Source organism: Apodemus sylvaticus, chromosome 5 (assembly GCF_947179515.1).
Source record: "Apodemus sylvaticus chromosome 5, mApoSyl1.1, whole genome shotgun sequence".
In the NCBI taxonomy this organism is placed as follows: Eukaryota; Metazoa; Chordata; class Mammalia; order Rodentia; family Muridae; genus Apodemus; species Apodemus sylvaticus.
The window spans coordinates 34998773-35026760 of NC_067476.1; the positions used below are offsets into that span (position 1 = coordinate 34998773).

General features: G+C 36.9%; 1 protein-coding gene across 1 annotated transcript in view; it reads left to right on the top strand.

Annotated features, from left to right (window-relative positions):
- Galnt13 (polypeptide N-acetylgalactosaminyltransferase 13) overlaps window positions 1-27654 on the top strand; it is a 604615-nt gene extending 576961 nt beyond the window's left edge. Inside the window, exons 10-11 of the mRNA XM_052182494.1 lie at window positions 7123-7257; window positions 27514-27654. Coding sequence (XP_052038454.1) covers window positions 7123-7257; window positions 27514-27654 — 276 coding nt within the window. The remainder of the gene's footprint in view (window positions 1-7122; window positions 7258-27513) is intronic.
- Window positions 27655-27988: the final 334 nt, after the last annotated feature.

Genomic DNA, 27988 nt, shown 5'->3' on the forward strand with positions numbered 1-27988 from the left:
GCAACTGTGAGCTCTGGAGAGTATATTTTGATTGTTCAATCCCCTGCAGATGGGTCAGAGAGGCTTGCAAAGGCCAAGTGGTGGTGGGGGTGGGGGCCAAACACTTTTCAAGATCACAGTAGAATAGGTACCTGAGTCTAAGATGCCCTCAAAGCTTTTACCATTTATTTTAAGGCTGAGTATAGGACGATCTCTGGTGATTGCCTGGACCCAGTAAATGTCTGAGGAACCTTGCTGAGAGGTGCTCTGCATGCCTATCGCTGGGTATAGGGTGGCGTGCCATTTGGAGGGGCTGGAGCAAGTGGCAGTCGATCGGAATTATGGTAATGAGCTGCCTCCTCCTCAATGGTGGCTGTATTCTCAAGACCTAAAGGCTCCTTATTGTGGGGTCTCTTAAAGACTGGATTAGTTAATGGCATATCAGAGGGGGATGGATCCCTCGGGAGCACAGGATAGAGAGAAGTCACAGGAGTGGATGTCTGGGACTCAGACCTGTGTATAATGACTGAGGAAGATTTTGAAGAATTCTTTTTAGGGGAAAGAGAGGTCACTGAGGCTGCCCGAGACAAAGGGCAGAGGCAATATTCAGCTACCAACAAAAGCTGTTGTCTATCGGGGTCCTCATTTGCACTCTCTATTACATCACGAATGAGCCCCCAGTAAGAAAAGGCAGTGGCAGGAACAGCATCAGGGCCCTGCCTGGTCAATTTTTCATTTAGTTCTCGATCCACTTTTGCCATTTTTTTATAGTGAATTTCTGGTCCATCTATGAGGACCATCTATGATCTATAAAAATTTTTATCAAATCCTTTCTTTTAACTCAACTCCCCTTTCCCTGAGAGAAGATTTCAGGTCTCTAATGAAGACCGCTTCTTTAGAAAATGGCCCATTTCCTATGGGACGGAAATGAAAACTTACCCAAGGAAACTTTCTCCCATGAGTGGCGAGAGTGCCTCCTTCCAATGATTTTTTGCTGCTGCAGCCTTCTCCTTTTGGGATTTCCGTCCGATGAAGATTCGTACCTCAAGCACCAGGTAGGACACCAGTTGTCCCGACCAGCAGGACCTAGTAATTTGGGGTGTCGAGGAGAACCAAAGCCTGAAAGAGAAAACGGGCGAGAAAGAAGAGGGAGGCCAAGCAATCCGGATGTCTTTGTCAAGGCCTCTTTAATGAACCACAAAACACCTGGTTATGAACCCTCAGTGAGAGGAAGTAGGGAGGGGCTGAGGGGGATACTAGAAGCACAGAAAGAGGAATGGTCATCAGGGTAGAAGTTGACTCTGGCTAGAGGCATCTGCAGTTTTCCTGGAAAGCTGGTTCTGCCCAGATCATCCCAGGTGTTCGACCAGGATGAGAACCGGTTGATCAGCCTTGTGTGAAGAAGGGGTGGGAGTTTCTGCTGTAAACCGCAACGTCAGTGAACTTTCAAGGTGAGGGCTGTTGAAACTCTGGTTTACTAGGGTTTGGTCTCCAACAGTGGCCCATGAAAAAGCTAATCCAAATGTGACTAGCAGAAGATCAATTCAATAACCAAGTACATAGGATGATCAATTCTGTCTAGAGCCAGCCTGACTCTTCAGCCTTTCCTCACATTATCCAATAGGCCCATGAACAAAGTGGCCATGATGGCAAAGATGGGGGTTATGCATTGGCTCAACAACATGGACTTCCACTCAATAAGGCTGACTACAGCTTCTGCTGGGTGCCATATCTGCCAACAGCAGAAACAAATACTGAGCCCTATATATGACCCTTTTCACAGTGTAACAAGTCAATGACCTGGTGATTGGTTGACTACTTTGGACCACTTCCTTTGTGGAAAGAAAAATGCTTTGTTCTTATTGATATACATAGTTGTCTAGTTATGATTTTGTATTTCCTACACATAACTATTACTTGTGGTCTTATGTAGCTGTCTGCAGCTACGGAAACACAGGTCACCTGGGCCGAGAGTTGAGGCTTTAATAGAATGGGCAGGAGAGAGAAATAATGAGACAAAACGTCATTATTTTTTTAAAGCAACAAAAGAAATATTTTTTATTTTTTATTTTTTTGGAAATTGCATAATGCCGATTTTTTAAATTTTCTATATTCTTTGTTTACATTCCAAATGATTTTCCCTTTCCTGGTCCTCCCCTCCCTGTAAGTCCCATAAGTCCTCTTCCCTCTGCTATTTCCCCAATCAACCCCCTCCCACTCCCCTGTCCTGGCAATCCCATACAATGCTGCATCAAGTCTTTCCAGGACCTGGGCCCTCTCCTTCCTTCCTTCTTGGGAATGAATTGATATGTGGGTTGTATAAGGCTCAAATTTTAATGGGTAGCTTCAAATTTAAAGGTGGTGGAAAACCCTTCCCCCAAAAGCCTGGGAACTTGTCCCCAAAACTGGTTTGTTTGCTCAGCAGGTGGCTGTCTCCTCTCAGGAAACAGCCTGATCCTGGGAGAACAATAGACATTTCCTGGGTCTGAAAGCTCCACCCTAGGTGGGAGGCTATGTCTAGCACTGAGATCTGAATTTCCCTGCTCAAAGGCGGGGGAGAGGGCACAGAGTTACTTCACCCTCATGGTATTCCTTCTGACCAAAGAACTGACTTTACAGCCAGTTCTTTGAAGAAGTGCAGCAGTGGGCCTATGATCATATATATAATCCATTGTTTTTCCTTGTTCCCCATTAACCTGAAGCAGATGACTTAATAGAAAGATGGCATTTTGAAGGCATGGTTATAGCACCAATTATGTGGCAGGAGTCTGGGAAGATGGGGTAAGGTTCTCCAGAAGGTGGTATATGCTTTCATTCAGTATCCAGAATATGGTATGGTTTCTCTCAGCCAGGATCCACAGGTCCGTAAACCTAAGGGAGAAAAAAGAACCAGCTCCACTCATTCTTAAATCTAGTGATCCACTAGGAAAAAAATGCCTCCTGTTTGTGGGCCAGAGTAGTACTAGCCTTGAACCTTTTACTCCAGAGTGGAAGCACCACAGACTGGAAACACAACATACATTCCTTTGAACTGGAAGCTCAGTCATCACCCTTGGACACTTGGGTTTCCTATGCTCTTAAGCCAATAGGCTAAGAAAGAAATAACAAGGCTAGAAGAGGTAATTGTTCCAGGTTTCAAGGAGTATATTTTATGACTATTCTCAGTTGTCAAAGTGACCACATCTGGAATTTTAGGCCATGTTGTTGGATACACTTCTGAGAAAATTAAATCGTTTAAAGTGGCAAAATAGACTTAATTCTGATCTTTCTGATGTGAGAATATTGACCTTTTATCTGGGACGCCTTCTTATAGAGGATGAGGAAGAAGGAAGGTTTGCTTCTTTGCCTAATTACTCTCACTCTCAATGTCAAGGTGATCCTTCAGTGGCACTGGAGCCTACTTCTTCAGGAATCTGACACATCTTGAATTGAGACATTGTGGACTGAACAACTCTACTAGATTCTTGAACTTTCCATTTGTAGATAGCAGTTGTTGAACTACCTGGACCATAGCCTGTGAGCCACTCTAATAAGTTCCCTTTCTAAATCTATATTTATATCTATAACATCTTTATATCTATACCTGTATCTATATCATCTATATCTATGGAGTACTTTATACTAGTATTAAAATAATATATATGGGGAAAGAGGCATGGGTATAAATGATAGAATAGAAATACAAGTTCATTATCAGTTCTGCTTTTCTAGAACAGTGGTTCTTAATCTATAGGTCCCCTTTGGTGGTTGAATGACCATTTACCGATCACCTGTGACCATCAGAAAACACAGATATTTACATTATGATTCATAAAAGTAGCAATAATTACAGTTAAAAATAGCAAAAATTATGTTTTTTTTTAATGGTGTTTTTAATGTCACTACAACATGAGCATGTGGCATTAAAGTGTCACAGAATTAGGAAGACTGAGCATAGGTCTAGAGAGCCCTGACTAGAACTAGGCTCTTACCTCAAGTTCTAGGAAGCAACCAAAGGCAGTAGCAGTGGCTTATATTATTTTGGCAGTTTCTTGGACAATTCTGAAAGACAAACATGGAGGGAGGATTCCCATGCCTTGCTCTGAGATTTTAGTTAGTCTTGTGGGGAGCCATTGTGGCATGGCTCTGTCTCTCTGTCTCCCTTTTGTATGTGTTTAAGGAATGCTTATTATATAATATGCTTCCTTACATTTTTTTCAAACATCCTTAGTGCTAGTTAGTTTTTCCTCCTCCCCTTTTCTCCCATTCTTCATCCCTAGCTAAAGAACTCCAATTTTCTCTTTTTTTCACAGCACTTATGTCCTACTGATTTCTACATCTCCTTCTCCCCTGAGTTTAGATGTTCTAGAAACTACTCTTACAATAACACTGCAGCAAAGAAATGTCAGCTTTGCAAAATATTCTGTAATATTGGCTTAGCGTGGTAATGAATAAAATAAATTTCTCCAACACTTTACTTTCTGTAGATTCACAAATTTTTACACTTACTATTTTCTCAAGATAAATATATTTTTCTGTATAATTTTTCTTTTCCTATTTCTCTGGCTACTTATGTCCTTTTCATAAGCAGGATAAACATGAAAAATAATAGAAATGTACTTGTGAGTTTTTATGTACAAACTCTAATATACAAAATTAATTTAGCATCACATACTTCTCAAATATTTATATTTTATGTAGAATGGATTAGCTTCCTGTAAACGTTTGTTTCCATTGGTAGATGTGAGGAGGTTTCAGATCCATCATAGACCTTGAAAATGTTCTCATATTCTAAGTGATCTTTCTGTTATGTACAGGCAACTGGTTTTACTTTTAAATAATTTAAATGACTTTAAACATTTAAATGATTTTAAATGAATTTGTAATTTTACACATGTATATAAACTATTTTGATCATATTCTCTCCTTTATTCAGCTCTCTTAGGTTATTTATATCATATTTTTTCTAGTACAATTGTTTAACACAACACATACCCACCTTTCTGTTATTTTTTTAATTATAAAACTCACTGGGATGAAATAAGCATTGTTTGTAAATGCATGATTGTGAGGTTATTGCTGCATCAAGGCCAATTTGCCAGTGCCTATACCACTTAAGAAAGATAACCCTCCTCCAATGGACATTATCTACAAATAGCTATGGGGTCTAATTTGCCCTCACAACAATCATTCTGGAAAATTGATGGACTTTATTTTGTTCATGATTTGTGTAGCTAACCATATCTGCCTTAAGTTTATGGATGCAATATCCATTTCACATTAATAATACAGTACTTACATCATATATTCATACCCTGGGTCTTACATTCTTTCTGTTTCCTCTTCTATGATTTTTCCCTGAGTCTTTTGAGGTAAGGAACAGATTACAGTTGTATTTTTCTAAGTCAATAATAGTCACTTATTCTCTGGTCATTTACTATTATGAGCTTCTTTATTAACTGATGCCCACAGTGCAAGAAGCTTCTCTGGCTAAGGACACAATATAGGTATAACCAGAAATATTCAGAAAATAGTTTTACAACATTAGGGTCAGTGACCTTCTGAGAGTTATGGACCAGATTTGACTTCATCTTTAAAATGTATCTCAAATCCCAAAAGAAAGTTATTGGTTGTCCCATAACAATCATGAGACTATTATACACTTGTACACATTCTGCCTGCTGGGTGAATATTGTAGAATTCGGGCCCCATTGCAGAGTAAGTCTACTGATTGATCTGTCTATCGGCATCCTGCATGGTACCCTCCAGAACTGTGAAGGCTAACCAACAGGAAGGAAATTGTTAGCTGTGTTCTAGTTTGATTTCTCTGTGTTTTATAAAGGAACTATGGAGTATCTTCAGCAATAGAATCTTATCATCAAATTCTGATGGGCAACATAGAACAACAAATATATCCTGCATTGTTATGGAGGCTTTTCTGACTGGCAACTCATAGGGAGGTACTCTATGCCTCACACTGGCCTTTTCAAATATCACATGGTTTCAGGCAGAAGTATTATCCATTAATGCCATTCAAATTATATTATTTCAATTTTTAAAATTGACCTACAAGGTACTGGGTTTTTGCAAGGGGTTTCCACATACCCTTAGTTTTATTTAAGCCTTCCCTAACCTCTTGTTTCTCCAATTTAAAATAATATCAATTTATTGTAAACTTAATTATTGCCAGATTTTTTTGTGGGTACTATGGCTTGAGGTTAGGGACCACACATGTTATTCAAATGCTCTACCACTAGCTTCGTCCTTCAGTTATACAGTATTTTTAATACTAACTGTTCAGCCTGTAGGTTAGGGAGCCAGGTTGTTTTGGTTCTTACAGAATTCACTACCTCAGATTTTTTTATAAAACCAAAACCTCTGAGTTGACCTTTCTAGTTATACTCCATCTGACATCTAAATTTAAAAAAGAATACACAGAATAGTGGAGTGTGCTGATCAAAGACAAAAGAAGAAATCTAATTTTACAATTATTCCCATAATAACCCTCATAAACATTAATTAATGTTTTAAATAATGTTTATTGCCACTAACTCAAAATTATAAAATTTGTAATTTCAGTTTTAGTTTCTGTGACTCAATAATCTGCCTTGGCATTTCCTGTGTGTTTTGAAAAGAATTGTTTTGTCAATATTATCCAAAGATGAATGATAATTATAGTAAATGTAAGGGTTATTGAGACCTTGAAAAGACAATAATCCTACAGCTGTAAATCCGATGAAAATATTAGTAAAACTCACACGATGTCCTTAACTTCTAAATAAATGATTGTTTAGATCTATAGAATTGTTGAGAAGTGCAGAGAAGGACAGTTCTCAGAGGAGCTCTTCTGTCTGCAGACTTCAATAAGAACATAAGTGTGCTTCATAAGGCATGTGTCTGAAGGAAAGCAAGGCCAGCACATTAACATTACTGATGTTCTTTGTTAATCAAAGCTTCACTCTAGGCTTGTACAGTCTTCTCCAGGAGTTGATGTTCTTGTATTTGGTTGTTATGCAAAATAACAGCAAGGTTATGCAGCTTTTGCAAGATCATCAGAGGGGATGTGAACCATGTGGATAGGATATGGAAGTGTCCAGAGACACTGCTGCTAAACAATGTGTTTTGTAAATCAGATATTATTTTCACTCGATTTTGTGTTTTCAGGTGTTTTCTTATACTGCTGACAAAGAAATTCGAACTGATGACTTGTGCCTAGATGTATCCAGACTCAGTGGACCTGTAATCATGTTAAAGTGCCACCACATGAGAGGGAATCAGCTATGGGAATATGATGCTGAGGTATGATATTTTCTATGGCTTATTTTTCACTGAATACTTAAACTCAGTTATTTCCTCCAAAAACAAAGGCAAGGCATAAATGTACTTTTGCATAGCTATATGTAGATTACATTAGGGTGGTATATCACGTAAAAAAGTTTGACTTTCTCAAACTATTCTATTGTTACAAAAATAAATTTACATGGTTAAAATTTTGATCTTCATGTATATTTCCAACGTAAATTCAGCAAATTATGCTTCTATGGTATGCATGTGTAAATATCTACATAGAGGAAAATATTGAAATATGTTTGTATTTTTACATCTTGCAATTAAAATATCTGGTATTTATGATTCTCATTCTAACATTGTAAAGATCCGATAAGATTAACAAGATTTTTTTGGAAATAATATTAGAACGAATCTACTTCTATTTAACATAGTGAGCGAATGGTAGACTTGAATTCACTATTTAGTTATATATATGTACATATATAGATATAGATATAGATATAGATATATAGATATAGATAGATAGATATACAAATATATACAAGCAATCCGATATCATGCCCTTATGATGGAGAGCAAGGTAACAAAACAACATTAAAGTGAGAATTTAGTTAGACTATGTGCAAATATTAGTTCTGCCATCAGATGGAGCTAATAAAAAAGAAATATGTTCTTTACTGAGTGACAAGCCTCAGAAATGCCTTAATTTCTTTACATTCTCTTGCTTAAGCAAGATGAATTGGTTGTCATATCACATCTTAGACATTATTAAATGGCAACTGATACAATCACAAGAAAAGCTATACTTTATTCTTATGAGATAAAAATATAATAGAGGTAAAGACACTCTACAATGAAGCTACCCACAAAAGCCCAACTTAACCTTAAAGAAATATTAGCTCTTTGTGTCTCTGATACTGTTGCTATAACAAGATCTTGTAAAAACACATTTTGTGTACCAATTTAATCTCCACTATTTTGTGGACTCATATATTGAATAGAAAAAAACCCATGAATTCTTACAGTATTAAATGTGTGTGCAGGGCTAACTTGAGGACTAAAGTTTGCACTCTGCTGGGCTCTGAGGACATCAGATATTTTTCTGTGACATAAAGGCAAGCATCTTGAATCCTCTGATGCTGCATTAACAATTTCTGTGCAGACATCTTTCCTTATCTGGCCTCAATTTTTTTTCCCTGAACTATGGTCTGCTATTACCACCCTTTGTGTTAAGTCTCTTGAAGACCATTTCCCTACCAAATAGAAGCATAAAATCTGGACATTGAATCAAATTTTGCCTCTTCTATGAAGAACAAACAGAAAAGTATGAGTCCTATGAAAAGTATCTTTTTAAAATGAAACATCGTGTTGTTGCTACTTAATTTCTTTCTAATCCATAAAAATTTATCAGATGTTTCCTAAAAGCAAGGAGATACTTGCATATTAAGAAAGAAGGAGTATGTATTTTATAAGTTGGTTTTCAATATAACACTTCAATCTTTAAAGTTTTCTGAAGCTCTTAGGTAAACAGTAGCTTATAAATTCACAATTGAAATTTTTCATTATTATAACATTGTTCATTATATTTATTTCTTATTTTTCTATCAGTTACATTTATATTGAATACTAAGTATTAAAATGAAAGTGCATAATAATTTTACAACTAAGCAAATTTTGCATACTTCTTATCTCGTATTATATTTCTTCTGCGATATTGCATAGAACTATAAACTTTGAGACATGCTAGGTCTTTGAGGTACTCCTAAAATACTGACAACATGCCTTCCTGTTGAAGAATTTTTACTACAAACAAGTAATCTCATATCAAAAGCAGGTGCCATCATTCCATTTACTCTTGTGTTTATGCGTTAAAAACTCCATTTACAAAATGACACTACTGCCCATTTTTAAAAAAAAATCACACAAACAAAAAATCAAGTATGTCAGAGGAGAGATGGTTCATCAGGTAAATATGCTTAACGTGTAAGTCTGGCATCTAGAGTGCAAATGCTAGAACCCATAGAAAGTGTGTGAGAAGACAACCAACTCCATAAAACTGTCCTCAGACTTCTACACATGTGTTATAGCACATGTGACCCCACATAGTATTCATAGATACATACATGTATCTGAGAGAGCTCACAACTCTCTCTCTCTCTCTCTCTCTGTCTCCCCCCTACTCTTCTTCACATGATAGTATATAAAATAATAAACATAAATCTGTATGTTAATGCAGGGAAGCCATGTGAGAATGGTAAAATAATAGATTACCATGCTCTGTCCTTTAAAAGTTAATTTTGAAATTTGATTATGTTTTAAGGTCACTAAAAAGGACATAATGTGATTATAAAAGTGTAGTACTTTCCTGACTTCCTTTCCTTCTAAGTCTTAAATTTAAAAACCTTTGTTTGAACAGCATTTTCTAATAACTGCTGGAAGCAGTGATTCTAGAGCTAGCCAGATCTTTTGGGACTTGTTAAAAATCTAGAATCTAACACAAGATGTTTTAACACATTAAGTGCAGGTTTCTGGTTTTTTGTTTTTAATATCCAGGTTATTCATATACACATTAGAGTTTGATCTGTTCTCTCGACAGTGATGAGTAAACATATTTCAAAAATTTGGGAGGTGGGGTGGGGGCAGATTACTTACTTTGATATTATGTGTATGAGTCTTAGTATGATGCCATCTGGACATGCAGTGCACATTGAGGCCAGAAGAGGGTGAAGGATCTCCTGGGACTGCAGTTTCAGGCAGTTGTGATCTGGAAATTATACACAACCCCCTTCCACAACAGCCAGTTTTCTTAACTGCTGAGAATTCTTACCATATCTCTTTTTTTCTTAGATTTTTGCAAGCCAGTGTGAAGTTAGGAAAGGACAAAAACTTCTTTGGAAAATGCAAGGAAAACCTTTCAAGGGACCCAGGGGAAGGAAAAGAAACAAACAGATTAGAAAAGTTGAGTGTGAAGAAGTCCTTGCTCAGTGCCTCTATTTTCTCATTTTAATAGTGAAAGGTAGAAAGACCTGCTTGCTTCCTCTTTAATTCAGTTCTTTGTCATTTGCTAGCAGGGTAAAAATTCCACTTCTCTGAGAAACCTCTGAGGTGGTCCACTTTCCAGTCAGAATAAAAACTGGTCGAGTTCACAAAATTACAGAGCTGAAAAGAACCTTAAACTCCATTCCTTTGAGGTTTGTCAGGACAAAGCTAAAAGCACAAAGATTACCCTGCTAGGAGCAGAGCTAGGATTTAGGTCCTAATAAAGTTTTCAAAGAAAGCTAGTTACTAGTCCAATTGTGAGTCTCACAGTGTGAACTGTTGAAATATGCTACCAACTTCTCTGATACTTCCTTTCAGTATTAGAAAAGGAAGTGTCATAAATAGGACGGAACTTTTAGAACACACAGAGCAGCAGGGGCCTCTAACCATGGAGTCTCTCTGACTGGCTGAGTTTGTTATCTGCTTAGGAGAACAAGGAGAAAGGAGGAAACAAAGATAGTGGAATGCTGTGATTTCCCCATTTGCTTAGGCCATTCTTGCCACAGTCTTATGCAGCTCTCTTTAGTCTCTATATCTGTAACAAAGCCTTGTCAATGTGTGCATCAAGGTGACTGTCACTATATCCAGCAGTTTTCCCCAATACCAATTTACCTCCTGAGGTAACTGAAATGCTACAAATAGTTAGATGATCTCAGTGACAAGGATCCTATAAGCTGGACAGACAGTGGGACCACGTTACAAACAATGAATTGATAAAAACCATTTGCAGTGTCAATTTGTATTCATACACAAATGTCTCTTTTCCTTAACGATAAGAAATTCTATCTGAGAGAAATATAATATGTTTAAAGAGGCACAGAGCCGTACACTTACTTACTTTATCATAATACTGGCTAGGAAACTTCAGTTAAATGCCTCATAATGTAATTAATAATTAATTTTTCTTTTAATTGAATAAAGCTGAATATGCATTGGTTAAAAATATGTCTCTCTGACTAAATGATTTCCAATACAGACTTTTTGACTTGCCTAGGTAAATATGTAAAATATATTTTAATTAAAATATGATTACAGCCCTCTTTCCTTCTATTTCCATGCCCTCTCCCTCTTCAACCCTTTCAAATTTATATAGCTATATAGATATATCCATATATCTATATATCTATATATAGATATCACATTCACACACATACACATACTCTGCTAAGCACATATATGTCAATGTTTCTTAAACAATGCAACACGGATAGTATTTGCTCTCCTTGTGGCTGGCCTCTGTGGTTGATTTGGTCAGAATGTGCATGTCTTTACTAGCATCACAGGATACACTTGGAATAAAATATCTATATATTTTAGTGCCACAGACTACCTGTTTCCAGCAAGTTCAAAGAAAGAAACAAAACACTAAATTTCATATCACTAAGCAGTTAAGTATTTTTTTTATTAAAGTGCCTTGCTTGTCCATTTTCTTTCTTTCTTTCTTTTTATTTTTGGATTTGTTTGTATACTGTCTCAACATCACAAATGGGCTCAAATTTATTCCAACTTTACATTTTCCTGCAATACGTGTGCTTAATCACATTTCTTTTCCAACATCCAGGCAGCTACATACAGCGAAGCAATCTAATTTTAGATCAGAGCACTTCTGCTTAACAAACACGATTCCACAAAGATAAAAAGGGAGCCAAATATGATGCTAAAAATAAGCGCTTCTTTTCACATGGCTGAGCAAGTCAGCTTAGGAACCCGTAGGTTGACATCACTTGAAATTACCAAACCCATATAGCCTGGTATTAAATCATTCTTTTTTATTGGTTATTAAACTTATTATATTTCAAATGTTATCCCCCTTCTCAGTTCCCCTCCCCACAAGCTCCCTATCTGCTTTTCCCTCCCCACTGCCTCTATGAGGGTGCTGCCCCACCCACCCACCCACTTCAGACTTAGCTCCCTAGCGTTCCCCTACTCTGGGTCATCAAGCCTCTACAGCATCAAGCAGCTCCCTTCACAGTGATGCCTGACAAGGTCATCCTCTGCTACATATGCAGCTGGAAACACGGGTACCCACTGTGTACTCTTTAGTTGGTGGTTTAGTCCCTGGGAGCTTTGGGGACTCTTATTGGTTGATACTGTTCTTCTTCTATGAGGTTGCAAACCCCTTTGGCTCCTACAGTCCTTGTCCTTACTTCCCTGTTGGGGTCCCTGCACTCAGTCCAATTTTTGGCTGAGTACATCCACATCTGTATTGGTCCAGCTCTGGTACTAACCAAACTCTTGTATTTGCCCTTATCAGAAATCAGGTAAATGGGAATATAATTTTAAGGTAAGTGGCAACTCTCCCACATTTCTGTGTAGAATTTCTAATGAACAATAGTTCAATTTACCTTTTGGAAATGGTGTCCATTAGATTAGTTTTACCTTTCCATGAACCCAGTGACCCATAATTTTGATGTCTTGTTAGAATCCGTTAATGGAATTTCAGTGGATTAAATTGAATTTATATCCCGTTCTTAATCAATTACATTTGATTTTTAGCCTGGAGTTTTCTGATTGTGCAGTATTTATTCATAAGGTACCACAATAAATGTTTCAATAGCAACATTTTAGGAGGGCGTCTTAGCCAAATACTATTTAGGTTTTGGTCTAGAGGTTTTGAAATCTATGACTTATTAAGTTAAAGTAATATAATAATCTAAGGTCGGTCATACTTATCTTTCTGTCTAAGAAGGTGAATGCATTGTTATTTTTGTTTGCTTTTATTTTTTTTATAGACAATGTTTTTCCATGTAAGAGTTATGGTTGTGCTGGAACTTTCTTTGTAGACCTTGCTGGCTTCAAACTAAGAGATCTACATGACTCTGTTTCCTGAGTGCTGGGATTAAAGATGTATGCACCACACCAGGATTCAATTTATTGTTCTTATCTTAAACTTACAGTAAACTGAGATTTCTGTAGTCATCGCTGCCATCACCTATGCAGCCAGGTGTATGTGTACATCAAAATACCATTTTTAAATTAGTAGTTTTAATACACTTGTTATATTATTTTGTTTCATCACCAACATTTTCTTAGCCTAATTCTCAATAGCTGTAGCTGCACATTTGAAGAGTAGATTCTTAAGTAGTTCATGACATATAGGATACAAATATGTCATCAAAAAAGCCACAAACTTGTCATATATATACTTAGATATTGTGATTAGCATTCTGTAGATAACTATGAATCAAAATGCCCAACATTTTATAACAGCATGGTTAGATGATGGTATATTATACACAAAAGATTGTACTTGCTTCAGGCTCATATAACTCTGTTAAGTAATCAGGGGTTTTGTTTTTGTTTCTGTTTTGTTTTTGATTTTTTGTTTTTGTTTTTTATTTTTGTTTTAAGCCACACATGGCTGGAGAGATTGGGCCAATGCTGAGAGCAATGTCTGTTCGCCCAAAGTATCCAGGTTCAAATCCCAGCACCCACATGGCAGTCCACAACTGTCTGTGACTCCGGTTCCGGGAGATCTGGCACCCTCACACAGACACAGATGAAGGTTGATCAGCAATGTATAGAAAGTTTTTAAAAAATTACGAGTTAAGAAATCCCATAGAAAACACATCAAAGCGCACGAGAGCCTGTATGTCACATGGTTTATTTGGAGAAACAACCTAATAAAGAAGCATTCACTGAAAATTTTACACAGATAATTTTATAATCTATTTTTTATCTCTAATGATGTATGAATTTTTCAATTCCTTACATGAGAGTCTTGTGTGCCAAGAAAATATTTTCTAAAAATAGTTTAGAACAATTAAAAAAATCAGTTGAGCAATAGATGATATGTAGTTTGAATAACATAGAAATATTCTATGTAGTTAAGACGACTAGTCAAGCTGTTACCATCAGCATCATTTCATAGGTAAGACACGATGCATTATAATGCTACCTTTGCTAGCTCTGTAGTCACTATATATCATTTATCTGTAGAAGGTAACCCTTGGAAAGGTAAATCTAGTAATTGCATACATTATGCTGCCCACAAATTGGAGTTTACTTCAATAAAAAGTATTTTCTTCATTGGCTTTACTAAATGCTTAGATCACAAAAATTATTTATTATTTCCCAAAGCTGGGCTGGCTGTTGGGTTGATGATTACACACACACACACACACACACACACACATACACACACACAACTATTTTGAGCCTGTTCTGAGAAATAAGATACAGTCAGATAGGAAATTATATTCAAAGGATATTTTGTCTTTCCTTTCACTGTTCTTTCTCTTCATGCATTCTGTCATGCACACTAAGCCATTGCATGTGTGGATGTCTTAGAAAATCCAGCCTTGCCCCATGAAAACATAAAACAAAATAATCTCAAAGAATCTTCCTTGGTGTCCTCTCAGGTTTGAGGCAAACATATGAGGATACTAATATGAACTGTACATTACTCAACTACTTAGAATAACTTCTCACAAAATAAATTACTTGGCACTAAAATGTCTTTTATTATAAGATGATGAGAACAAAGCTTTGCCAAAAAATATTTTGCCAGAAATATTCCACCGTCTGATGTCAAATTTCTCCTTAATAGTCTTTGTCTTAACTCCATTTTCATACCAAATAAAGCTGATATTGAAGCCATCTGAAAGACTGCCACTCACAGCTTCATGGATGCAATTATTGTGAAGTGTGTCTCCCATCCTTTTTTCAGGAGAAATTGTATGTTGTCTGGGATGATTGATTTATTACTGCCTTGGTACTTGATTTGTCATTATTCATTATTTTCTTTGTCAAACAGACCCACACTCTTGTTCATATACTCACGCAGTCCTGCCTCTCAATGGGCAACGTAGCAGATGGCTCTCAACATCTTACCACGGAGACTTGTAACGATAGCACTTTGCAAAAATGGCTACTAAGAAACTATACAAGAGCAGAAGTTTTTAGAAATGTTTTTGGAAATCTTACTGATTATTTTCCTTAATGACTTATAGAGGTTTGTGTTTTAGACTTATTCAATTCATTTAGTAATTTTAATTGTTATTAAAATCTGAAATTTTAATAGAACAAGTATGAAGTTATTTTTCGTTTTTACTTCTTTGTTGGTCATTAATTTGAAGATTGGATATTTTAAATACCAATATTTTAGCTAGTCTATCATTAGCAAAAATTTATTTTCTGTTTCTATTTAAAATGTGTATATATGTATATAAACTGTGAGTATAATTGGTTAAATATATTATGAAGTATTATTTTGTTTTATCCTAACAACAGTGATTTCCATATGAAAACAAATTTTGTATCAAAGGTGAAAACATGGCTAAATATATGTTAAAATGGATGATTTTGGAACATTGAAATTATTTGATTTTGCTAAGTTTTATTCAGATGGGTCAACTCTATATGTGTGAATGTGAGTGTGTGTATGTGTGTGTGTGTGTGTTTGTGTGTGTACCACAGTTCCCATCTTTTATATATTATCATTGTTTTATTTTGAGACACTACGTAAATCCATTACTAAAAACTAAGATATTTTAAACAGCTTCCTGGAAAATGCAGTTTTATCTACACATTTCTTTTGTGTTCCTTAGATAATGATAAGAATCAAAATCTTTCAAAAGAGTACATTTTACTCATTAATTACATAAATTGTGACTATCTTCTCTCTAAATAATTAAATGAATTATTATTCAGTTCATAACAAATACTCATGGAATTTTTTGTAAATAAGATAATTTTTGAATTATTGGACTTATAGGTCTTTTTCTTTTTCTTTCTTTCTTTCTTTCTTTCTTTCTTTCTTTCTTTCTTTCTTTCTCTCTCTTTCTTTCTTTCTTTCTCTCTCTCTCTTTCTTTCTTCCTCCTCCTCCTCCTCCTCCTCCTCCTCCTCCTCTTCTTCTTCTTCTTCTTCTTCTTCTTCTTCTTCTTCTTCTTCTTCTTCTTCTTCTTCTTCTTCTTCTTCTTCTTCTTCTTTTTCAAATCCAAAGAATAATTATTTTATATAGTTAGGCCACTTGTGAGAACATATGGGAGGTTCCAAACTTTTCACTTAACTATCTGGGCACATTTAAAAGCTGAAGCAGAAGCCCAGAGGGCAAAACAGTTATTGTTTGCATTAGAGTACATTTGAGTGAGGGACAGTCCACATAAGAGATAGAAAAGTTGCAGTTACCAAGGCAGTTTGCATAAAGAGGATCTATCCTGATGCAATTTACATGCAACATTTCAATTGTTTTCTTTCTTTCTTTTATTGGATATGTTCTTTATTTACATTTCAAATGTTATCCCATTTTCTGGTTTACCCTCCAGAAAACACCCCATCCCACCCACTCACCATCCCACCCACTCAAGCTTCCCTGTTCTGGTATTCCCCTATACTGGGGTTTTCTATGACCCCATATCTTCTTTGTACTAATGTACAACATGATACATGGGGGTTAAACATTTAACCTCTTGATCTATCAGTGAGTGCTATGGAAGGAGGGTTCTCTCAGCAGGAAAGCATGTAGCTGTTGCCTCGGCATCATTTTTCCCATTTATTTATTTACTTTACATCCAAATATCACCCCACTCTCCCCTTCAAGTACCCCGACAAATATCTGTAGGCTTTAAGTTTTCAAAACCAACTTTAAATGCTTCAATATCCCTCCAACCCACCACCCATAAGAGGCAGTACAAAAGAAAGGTTAATAGGAAACAAGGGTTGTGGACGTGTTTAGAAATAGTTCTTTGGGGCTATTTCAGTCTTCATTGTCAGCAGTCCAGTCCTCTAACAAAACTAACATGAATCTGTAAATGCAATTCAATCCCTAAGAAAATTTGAGTTAGGAGGTTTGTCTGCCAGCCTGCCAGGCACAGGGCCTGTGTCCTGCCCAGAGAGCTGAGGAAGGAGAGAAGGCCTGCGGCCATACTCCCTGCCTTCTGGGACAGAAAAGGGTCACTAGGTACTGTATCATCCTGAGCTTTAGATCTCTGGTGGTGCAAACCACCAGGGGTCTGCCTGCACTCAGGAACTGAGCACATAGGTGGTTCATCTGGAAGCCAGTCCATCGTGGGACTTGATTCTCTGTGAGAATCAACAGAGGGAGTGACCCCCAACACAACATCTTCGCCCCATAATAGAGCAGACAGAGAACACCTGGTTGACCTTGACAACCTAAGTATAACATTGCTTGAGACAAGTCTGAGAAGGGCTCCAAAGGCACAAAAAAGGAAGGCAGCATATCAGTAATCTGTGCCAGAGGAAACCCAGTCATCCAGTGTTGCAGAGATAACCGTAAAGATCCACAGTAGGTTAAAACACCAGCCAGTGACAATAAGACCATCAAACACCTGGGAGAACTAGATGGCTAAAGGCAAAAGTAGGAACGTTACTAACAGAAACCAAGGCATTATGGCAGCATCTTAACACAATTCTCCAACAATAGCAAGTCCTGGATACCCCAACACAGCAGAAAAACAAGATTTAGATTTAAAATCACTGGTCATGATGCTGGTACAGGAACACATGAAGGACATACTTAAAGAAATTCAGGAGAAAATGGATCAAATATTAGAAGCCCTTACAAGGGAAACACAAAAAACATTGAAAGAAATTCAGGAGAATACAAAAGCCAATAAGGAGGAAATGCATAAATCACTTAAAAAAAACAGCAGAACTTTGATCAACAGGCAGAAGTCATGAAAGAGGAAACACAAAAAATCTCTTAAAGAATTAGAGGAAAACACAAACAAGCAAATGATGGAACTGAGTAAAAACTTCCAGGATCCAAAAACAGAAGTAGAAACAACTAAGAAAGCACAGAGGGAGACAACTTTGGAGATAGAAAACCTTGGGAAGAAATCAGGGACCATAGACGCAAATATCAACAACAGAATACAAGAGACAGAAGAATCTCAGATGCCGAAGATACCATAGAAACCATGCACTCAACAGTTAAAGAAAATGCAAAATGCAAAAAGCTTGTAACCCAAAACATCCAGGAAATCCAGGACACAATGAGAAAAACCAAACCTAAGGATTATAGGCATAGATGAGGGTGAAGATTTACAACTTAAAGGGCCAGCAAATATCTTCAATAAAATTATGGAAGAAAACTTCCCTAACCTAAAGAGAGAGATGCCCAAGAATATAAAAGAAGCCTACAGAACTCCAAACAGACTGGACCAGAACAGAAATACCTCCCGTCACATAATAATCAAAACCCCAAATGTACTAAACAAAGAAAGAATACTTAGGGCAGTAAGAAAAAAGGGGCAAATAACCTATAAAGGAAGGCCTATCAGAATTACAACAGATTTCTCACCAGAGACCATGAGAGCTAGAAGATCCTGGGTGGAGCTCATGCAGACTCTAAGAGAACACAAATGCCAGCCGAGACTACTATACCCAGCGAAACTCTCAATTACTATAGATGGAGAAACCAAGATATTCCATGACAAAACCAAATTTACACAGTATCTTTCTACAAACCCAGCCCTACAAAGGATAATATGGGGAAAACACTATTACAACGAGGGAAACTATACCCTGGAAAAAGCAGTATATCAAGCTTCTTTCATCAAACCCAAAGAAGATAACCACACACATATAAAATTAAAATAAAAAATGATAGGAAGCAATAACCACTACTCCTTAATATCTCTTAACATCAATGGACTCAATTCCCAAATAAAAAGACATAGACTAACAGACTGGTTACATAAACAGGGCTCTACATTTTGCTGCATACAGGAAACACACCTCAGTGTCAAAGACAAAAACTACCTTAGAGTAAAAGGCTGGAAGACAATTCTACAAGCAAATGGTCCCAGGAAACAAGCCAGAGTTTCCATTCTAATTTCAGATAAAATTGACTTTCAACCTAATGTCATCAAAAGAGACACTGAGGGACACTTCTTGCTGGTCAAAGGAAAAATCCAACAAGAAGAACTCTCAATCCTGAACATCTATGCCCCAAATACAAGTGTACCCTCATTCATAAAACAAACTTTACTAAAGCTCAAAGTACACATTGCACCTAACACAATAATTGTGGGTGACTTCAACACTCCACTCTCACCAATGGACCGATCAGGAAAACAGAAACTAAACAGGGAGACAGTGAAACTAATTGAAGCTTTGAACCAATTGGAGTTAACAGATATATATATATATAGAACTTTTCATCCCAAAGCAAAAGAATATACCTTTTTCTCAGCACCTCATGGTGCTACCTTCTCCAAAATAGATCATATAGTTGGTCACAAGACAGACCTCAACAAATATAAGATTGAAATAATCCCATGCCTCCTATCAGATCACTATGGAGTAAAAGTGGTCTTTAATAACAGTAAAACCAACAGAAAGTCCACATACACATGGAAACTGAACAATACTTTACTCAATGATACCTTGTTCAATGAAGAAATAAAGAAAGAAATCAAAGATTTCTTAGAATTTAATGAAAATGAAGGCAGAGCATACACAAATCTATGGAACACAATGAAAGCATTGCTAAGAGGAAAACTCAGCTTTGAGTGCCTCCAAAAAGAAATTCGAGAGAGCATAAACTAGAAGATTAACGGGACAACTGAAAGCCCTGGAACAAGAAGAAACCAATTCAACCAGGAGGAGAAGAAGACAGGAAATCATCAAACTCAGGGCTGAAATCAATCAAGTAGAAACCAAGAGAACTATACAAAGAATCAACAAAACCAAAAGCTGGTTCTTTGAAAAAATCAACAAGATAGATAAACCCTTAGTGAGAATAACCAAAGGGCACAGAGAAAGTATCCAAATTAACAAAATTAGAAATGAAAATGGAGATACTACAAGAGAAACTGAGGAAATTCAAAAAATCATCAGATCCTACGACAAAAACCTGAACTCAACACAACTGGAGAATCTGGAGGAAATGGACATTTTCTTAGAAAGATACCAATTACCAAAATTAAACCAGGATCAAATTGACCATCTAAACAGACCCATAACCCCTAAAGAAATAGAAGGGGTCATAGATAAGATTCTGACCAAAAAAAGCACAGGACCAGATTGTTTCAGTGCAGAATTCTATCAGACCTTCAAAGAAGACTTAACACCAATACTCTTCAAACTATTCCACAAAATAGAAACAAAAGGAACACTACCCAATTCCTTCTATAAAGCCACAATTACGCTGATACCAAAACCACACAAAGATCCAACTAAGAAAGAGAATTTCAGGCCAATTTACCTTATGAATATTGATGCAAAAATACTAAATAAAATTCTTGCCCACCGAATCCAAGAACACATCAAAACGATCATCCACCATGATCAAGTAGGCTTCATCCCAGGGATGCAGGGTTGGTTCAATATAAGGAAATCCATAAATGCTATCCACTACATAAACAAACTCAAAGAAAAAAACCACATCATCATTTCATTAGATGCTGAAAAAGCATTTGACAAAATTCAGCATCCTTTCATGCTAAAAATCTTGGAATGGACAGGAATTTAAGGCCCATATCTAAACATAGTAAAAGCAATATACAGCAAACCAGTAGCCAACATCAAACTAAATGGAGAGAAACTTGAAGCAATCCCACTAAAATCAGGGACTAGACAAGGCTGCCCCCTCTCTCCATATCTTTTCAATATAGTTCTTGAAGTCCTAGCTAGAGCAATTAGACAACATAAGGAAGTCAAAGGGATACAAATTGGAAAGGAAGAAGTCAAACTATCACTATTTGCAGATGATATGAAAGTATACTTAAGTGACCCTAAAAACTCTACTAGAAAACTCCTACAGTTGATAAACAACTTCAGCAAAGTGGCTGGCTACAAAATCAATGCAAGCAAATCAGTAGCCTTTATATATTCAAAGGATAAGCAGACTGAGAAAGAAATTAGGGAAATGACTCCCTTCACAATAGGAACAAACAGCTTAAAGTATCTTGGGGTGACTCTAACCAAACAAGTGAAAGACCTATATGACAAGAACTTCAGATCTCTGAAGAAGGAAATCGAAGATCTCAGAAAATGGAAAAATGTTCCATGCTCGTGGATTGGCAGGATTAATATCGTTAAAATGGCCATCTTTCCAAAGGCAATCTACAGATTCAATGCCAAATCTGTAGATAAAATCCCAACCCAGTTCTTCATAGAGCTAGAAAGAGCAATTCTCAAATTCATCTGGAATAACAAAAATCCCAGGATAGCTAAAACTATTCTCAATAATAAAAGAACTTCAGGGGGATTCAGTATCTCAGACTTTAAACTTTACTACAGAGCAATAATGATAAAGACTGCATGGTATTGGTACAATATCAGGCTTGAGGATCAATGGAATAGGATTGAAGACCCAGAAATGAACCAACACACCTATGGTCACTTGATCTTCGACAAAGGAGCTGAAAGCATCCAATGGAAAAAAGATAGTCTTTTCAACAAATGGTGCTGGTTCAATTGGAGGTCAGCATACAGAAGAATGCGATTGGATCCATTCTTTTTTTTTTTTATTCGATATAATTTTTTATTGACATTTCAAATGATTTCCCCTTTTCTAGCCCCCCACTTCCCGAAAGTCCCATTAGCCCCCTTCTCTCCCCTTGTCCTCCCACCCACCCCTTTCCACTTCCCCGTTCTGGTTTTGCCGAATACTGCTTCACTGTGTCTTTTCAGAACAAGGGGCCGCCACTCCTTTCTTCTTGTACCTCATTTGATGTGTGGATTATGTTTTGGGTATTCCAGTTTTCTAGGTTAATATCCACTTATTAGTGAGTGCATACAATGATTCACCTTTTGAGTCTGGGTTACCTCACTTAGTATGATGTTCTCTAGCTCCATCCATTTGCCTAAGAATTTCATGAATTCATTGTTTCTAATAGCTGAATAGGACTCCATTGTGTAGATATACCACATTTTTTGCATCCACTCTTCTGTTGAGGGATACCTGGGTTCTTTCCAGCATCTGGCAATTATAAATAGGGCTGCTATGAACATAGTAGAGCATGTATCCTTATTACATGGTGGGGAATCCTCTGGGTATATGCCCAGGAGTGGTATAGCAGGATCTTCTGGAAGTGAGGTGCCCAGTTTTCGGGGGAACCGTCAGACTGATTTCCAGAGTGGTTGTACCAATTTGCAACCCCACCAGCAGTGGAGGAGTGTTCCTCTTTCTCCACACCCTCTTCAACACCTGCTGTCTCCTGAATTTTTAATCTTAGCCATTCTGACTGGTGTAAGATGAAATCTCAGGGTTGTTTTAATTTGCATTTCCCTAATGACTAATGAAGTTGAGCATTTTTTAAGATGCTTCTCCACCATCCGAAGTTCTTCAGGTGAGAATTCTTTGTTTAACTCTGTACCCCATTTTTTAATAGGGTTGTTTGGTTTTCTGGGGTCTAACTTCTTGAGTTCTTTATATATATTGGATATTAGCCCTCTATCTGATGTAGGATTGGTGAAGATCTTTTCCCAATTTGTTGGTTGCCAATTTATTCTCTTGATTGTGTCCTTTGCCTTACAGAAACTTTGTAATTTTATGAGGTCCCATTTGTCAATTCTTGCTCTTAGAGCATACGCTATTGGTGTTCTGTTCAGAAACTTTCTCCCTGTACCGATGTCCTCAAGAGTCTTCCCCAGTTTCTTTTCTATTAGCTTCAGAGTGTCTGGCTTTATGTGGAGGTCCTTGATCCATTTGGATTTGAGCTTAGTACAAGGAGTCAAGGATGGATCAATTTGCATTCTTCTGCATGCTGACCTCCAGTTGAAACAGCACCATTTGTTGAAAAGGCTATCTTTTTTCCATTTGACAAAATTCAGCATCCTTTCATGCTTAAAGTCTTGGAAAGAACAGGAATTCAAGGCCCATACCTAAACATAGTAAAAGCAATATACAGCAAACCGGTAGCCAGCATCAAACTAAATGGAGAAATACTTGAAGCAATCCCACTGAAATCAGGGACCAGACAAGGCTGCCCCCTTTCTCCTTATCTTTTCAATATTGTACTTGAGGTACTAGCTCGGGCAATTCGACAACATAAGGAGGTCAAAGGGATACAAATTGGAAAGGAAGAAGTCAAACTATCATTATTTGCAGACGACATGATAGTCAACTCAAGCAAATCAGTGGCCTTCCTATACTCAAAGGATAAGCAGGCTGAGAAAGAAATTAGCGAAATGACCCCCTTCACAATAGCCACAAACAGTATAAAGTATCTTGGTGTGACTCTTACCAAACATGTGAAAGATCTGTATGACAAGACCTTCAAGACTCTGAAGAAGGAAATGGAAGAAGACCTCAAAAAATGGGAAAACCTCCCATGCTCATGGATCTGTAGAATCAATATAGTTAAAATGGTCATTTTGCCAAAAGCAATCTACAGATTCAATGCAATACCCATCAAAATCCCAACTCAATTCGTCACAGAGTTAGAAAGAGCAATTATCAAATCCATCTGGAATAACATAAAACCCAGGATAGCTAAAACTATTCTCAGCAACAAAAGAAAGTCTGGGGGAATCAGTATCCCTGACCTCAAGCAATACTACAGAGCAATAGTGTTAAAAACTGCATGGTATTGGTTGCAGGACAGGCAGGAGGATCAATGGAACAGGATTGAAGATCCAGAAATGAACCCACACACCTATAGCCACTTTATCCTCGACAAAGAGGCTGAAAACATCCAATGGACTGCATCCATTCTTATCTCCTTGTACTAAGCTCAACTCCAAATGGATCAAGGACCTCCACTAATTGAAAAGAAACTGGGGATGACCCTGGAGGACATGGGCACAGGGGAAAAGTTCCTGAATAGAACACCAATAGCTTATGCTCTAAGATCAAGAATTGAGAAATGGGACCTCATAAAACTACAAAGTTTCTGTAAGGCAAAGGACACTGTCAAAAGGACAAAATGTCAACCAAGAGATTGGGAAAAGATCTTCACCAACCCTAAATCTGACAGAGGGCTAAGATCTAATATATACAAAGAACTCAAGAAGGTAGAACCTAGAGAACCAAATAACCCCATTAAAAAGTGGGGCACGGAGCTAAACAAAGAATTTTCACATGAAGAACTTTGGAGAGCTGAGAAACACCTTAAGAAATGTTCAACATCATTAATCATTAGGGAAATGCAAATCAAAACAACCCTGAGATTTCACTTCTCACCAGACAGAATGTCTAAGATCAAAAACTCAGGAGACAGCAGGTGTTGGTGAGGATGTGGAGAAAGAGGAACATTCCTCCACTGCTGCTTAGATTGCAAAATGGTGCAACCATTTTGGAAATCAGTCTGGTAGTTCCTCAGAATACTGGGCATGACACTTCCTGAGGACCCTGTTATACCACTCCTGGGCATATATCCAGAGGATTCTTCACATGCTCCACTATGTTCATAGCAGCTCTATTTGTAATAGCCAGAAGCTGGAAAGAACCTAGGTGTCCTTCAACGGAGGAATGGATACAAAAAATGTGGTATATTTACACAATGGAGTACTATTCAGTCATTAGAAACAATGAATTAATGAAATTCTTAGACAAATGGGTGAGGTAACCCAGTCTCAAAAGATCAATCATGGTATGCACTCACTGATAAGTGGATATTAGCCTAGAAACTTTGAATACCCAAGACATAATCCACAAATTAAATGATGTCCAAAAAGAATGGAAGAGTGGTCCCTGGTTCTGGAAAGACTCAGTGCAAGAGTTTAGGGGAATTCCAGAACAGGGAAGTGGGAAGGGGTAGATGGACGAACAGTGGGAGGGAAGAAGGCTTATGGGACCCAGAAAAGGGGAAATAATTTGAAATGTAAATTAAAAATATATCATTAAAAAAGTGACAGAGGAAAAAAAAAGAAAATTTGTGGCTTTGCCAATCTGCCTGTGTCCATCAAAGCAGTAAGAAGCCACCAGAATATCACCAGTTCTTTGGCCAGTTACTCTCCACATAGTTATGACAAGGAAGATCAGCAATGTGATGTAAGTTGAACCAATACAAAAGCATCAACAGCAAATCTAGTGAGACAGCAAGGTGAACCGATGTCAGAGCCTCTTCTTATTGTCTGTGTAGTCATATTCATATTCTTTTTAAACATCACTTGGCAGCTTCAGCAAAACATCCTTTTACCTGTCTGGCCCAGCAAAACATCATATGACAAAACTGAGTTTCCAAAGAAACCAGAAGTTTCTATTTCACATAACCCTTCCTCCGCCCCTTTCCCTTCTCTGACAAGGGGGTGGACTTTCCCACATCACACTACCCTGGCACCTCATGTCACCACAGTACTAGGCACAACCATTTTCACTTCCAGACAAGGCAGTAAGAGGAACTGGATCCACAGGCAGGCAACAGACTCAGAGATAGACCCTACTATGAAGACCAAGCTGTGTATCTGTTACATATGTGCTTTGTTATGCTTGCAGACAGGAGCCTAGTATACCTGTCCTCTGAGAGGTTCCATTTAGCAGCTGACTGAAACAAATGGAGAGAACTACAGCCAAAGAATAGCTGGGCTCTGGAAGTCTCGTGGATGAGTTAGGGGAAGAATTGAGAAAGCAATTACTGACTTGTAATGTGTTTCAGTGAATAGAGATTTTTGGCATGTTATCTTTAAAGCAATAGCTTTTGACTGCTGCTAATACATGTTTTTTAAGGGGAATATTTTGAATACTGATTTGATGGAACAATACTAAATACAAAGTGCTTAACTGACATTACCTGTGTCATTAAAAATTATTCAATATATTTCTTTTAAAAAATCTCTTTATTCCAATATGACATAAGGTAATTGATCAAATCTTTCATCCACTATAGTAGGTGATAAGACTGCAATACACTAATAGCAGTACATTGTGATGTAAGTCGGTGTGTGGAAAGTTACCCAATAAAAGCAAAGTTTGTGGTTTAAAGAGGCATCTTTTAGAAGCATAAAATGGTAAATGCTTCTTTGTAGGAGAAGGTATGCATAAACTAACTCAGATTTGAGACAGAGAAATGATTTTCTTTGTTGCTGTTGCTCTTACCTACACCATTCTTAAAAAGTGAAATAGCTGTTTCATTTAGTTTTATATCTGATTTTTACAATGGCTAGTAGTTAGATTTCCTGTCATACTAAGAATAAACTAACCCTCTTCTTGCTTTCTTGCTATCTTAGGCAATTTCTTTTTTTACTTTACTTTTTTTTCTGCTAAAAATGGCTTGAAATTCTGTATTAAAAAATGATAACAAAGGCCCCAATCTTTACATCGCCTTCTTTTTTAATCGCCTTGGCTTTTAATTTCCTGCTTGAGGTCACAGAGGCACCATTCACAGCAGCCTGTCCGCTCTTATATCTTCTCTACAATAGTGAAGTTAGAGGTATTTCTTGATATTTTTAACATGTACACACCCCAACAAACTATAAAGCATGAGAAAAAAGTATAAAAAGAAGACTTTTTCTATGTTTAATTCTGTTCCTTTGCAAGAACTATGTGTTTCAGTTGCAATTTCCAAGACCTACTTGCAAATCACCTCAAATATGTGCAAGCACTTAGAGAACTTACTTAGAGTAAGTTAGAGAACATTTCCTATAATTTTAGACGTGGTGCATGAAATAAACAAAATGTAATTAATAGGTTGAAAGCATAATATGTTAAAACATGCTGGAATATGATTCCCAGAAAGTGACTTTGATTACAAATGGAAACAAATACTGTGGGATGATTAAGTACAATGCAATTATTAGAATTGTGAAGATAAAATAATATATCATGAATTTTTAAAATTTAATTTTGATAAATTTTTAGATCCTTAAATATGATAAGCATCCCATGAAGGAAAGCTGATTGTCAGTGGATTTAGAAATCACTGGTCTATAGTTAATGTCTCAGGTACTGTAGTTTAGTAGTTTTAATGGTAGCATCTCTAGTCATCTTGCACTTTTTTGTAGCGGTTGTGTAATTGACTTCTATGTTTATCAAATTGTTACTGACTAACATATGGGTATAAAACTAAGTTTCTTTATAAGTTTGCTAGTATTGCCACATTCAACTGGATTCCAAGGTCATAAGTACACTTTTGACAAAGACGTTTGAATTTTCGGCAACCTGTAATAAATATCAGCCCATTTCTTTAACCATTTTTAAATAGAGTTATATTAGACAATGACAATCTTTTTATGGCAAAATTGTATATGTAATTTAGAGAAAGTTATACACAGTTCTGTTATATTTCTATACGGTAAAATTATATAGAGTATTTTTAAAGAGCAGCCTTCATCTAATGAACCAGTAAGTTACTGATTGTGGTTACCTTTTACAGAGACTCACTTTGAGGCATGCTAACAGTAACCAATGTCTTGATGAACCTTCTGAAGAAGACAAAATGGTGCCTACCATGCAGGACTGCAGTGGCAGCAGATCGCAACAATGGCTGCTGAGGAACATGACCTTGGGGACATGAACATCTTTTTTTCCCAAGACGTGAAAGTCTCTATATGTTTGTCTGTCCATTATTTCAGTTTGGTGGAAGTATTAACTTTGCTGAATTAAAAGTTTTAAAAATACTTTTAGTAATATAAAACACAATTGTTTATAATTCATTTTTAGGAATGTTTATTTCCCTACTAAAAAATTTGTATCTGATTAAAGAAGCACATAAAATATAAATAATAGGAAACTGTTATTAAACATTTGAACTGTTTGGGCAAAACACACCTTGTATTTACTTTTAAAATGTCTTCATCAGCCTCTTGTCACAGGGTTACTTGAGATTAGTTTATTTTGTGTTGTAATAA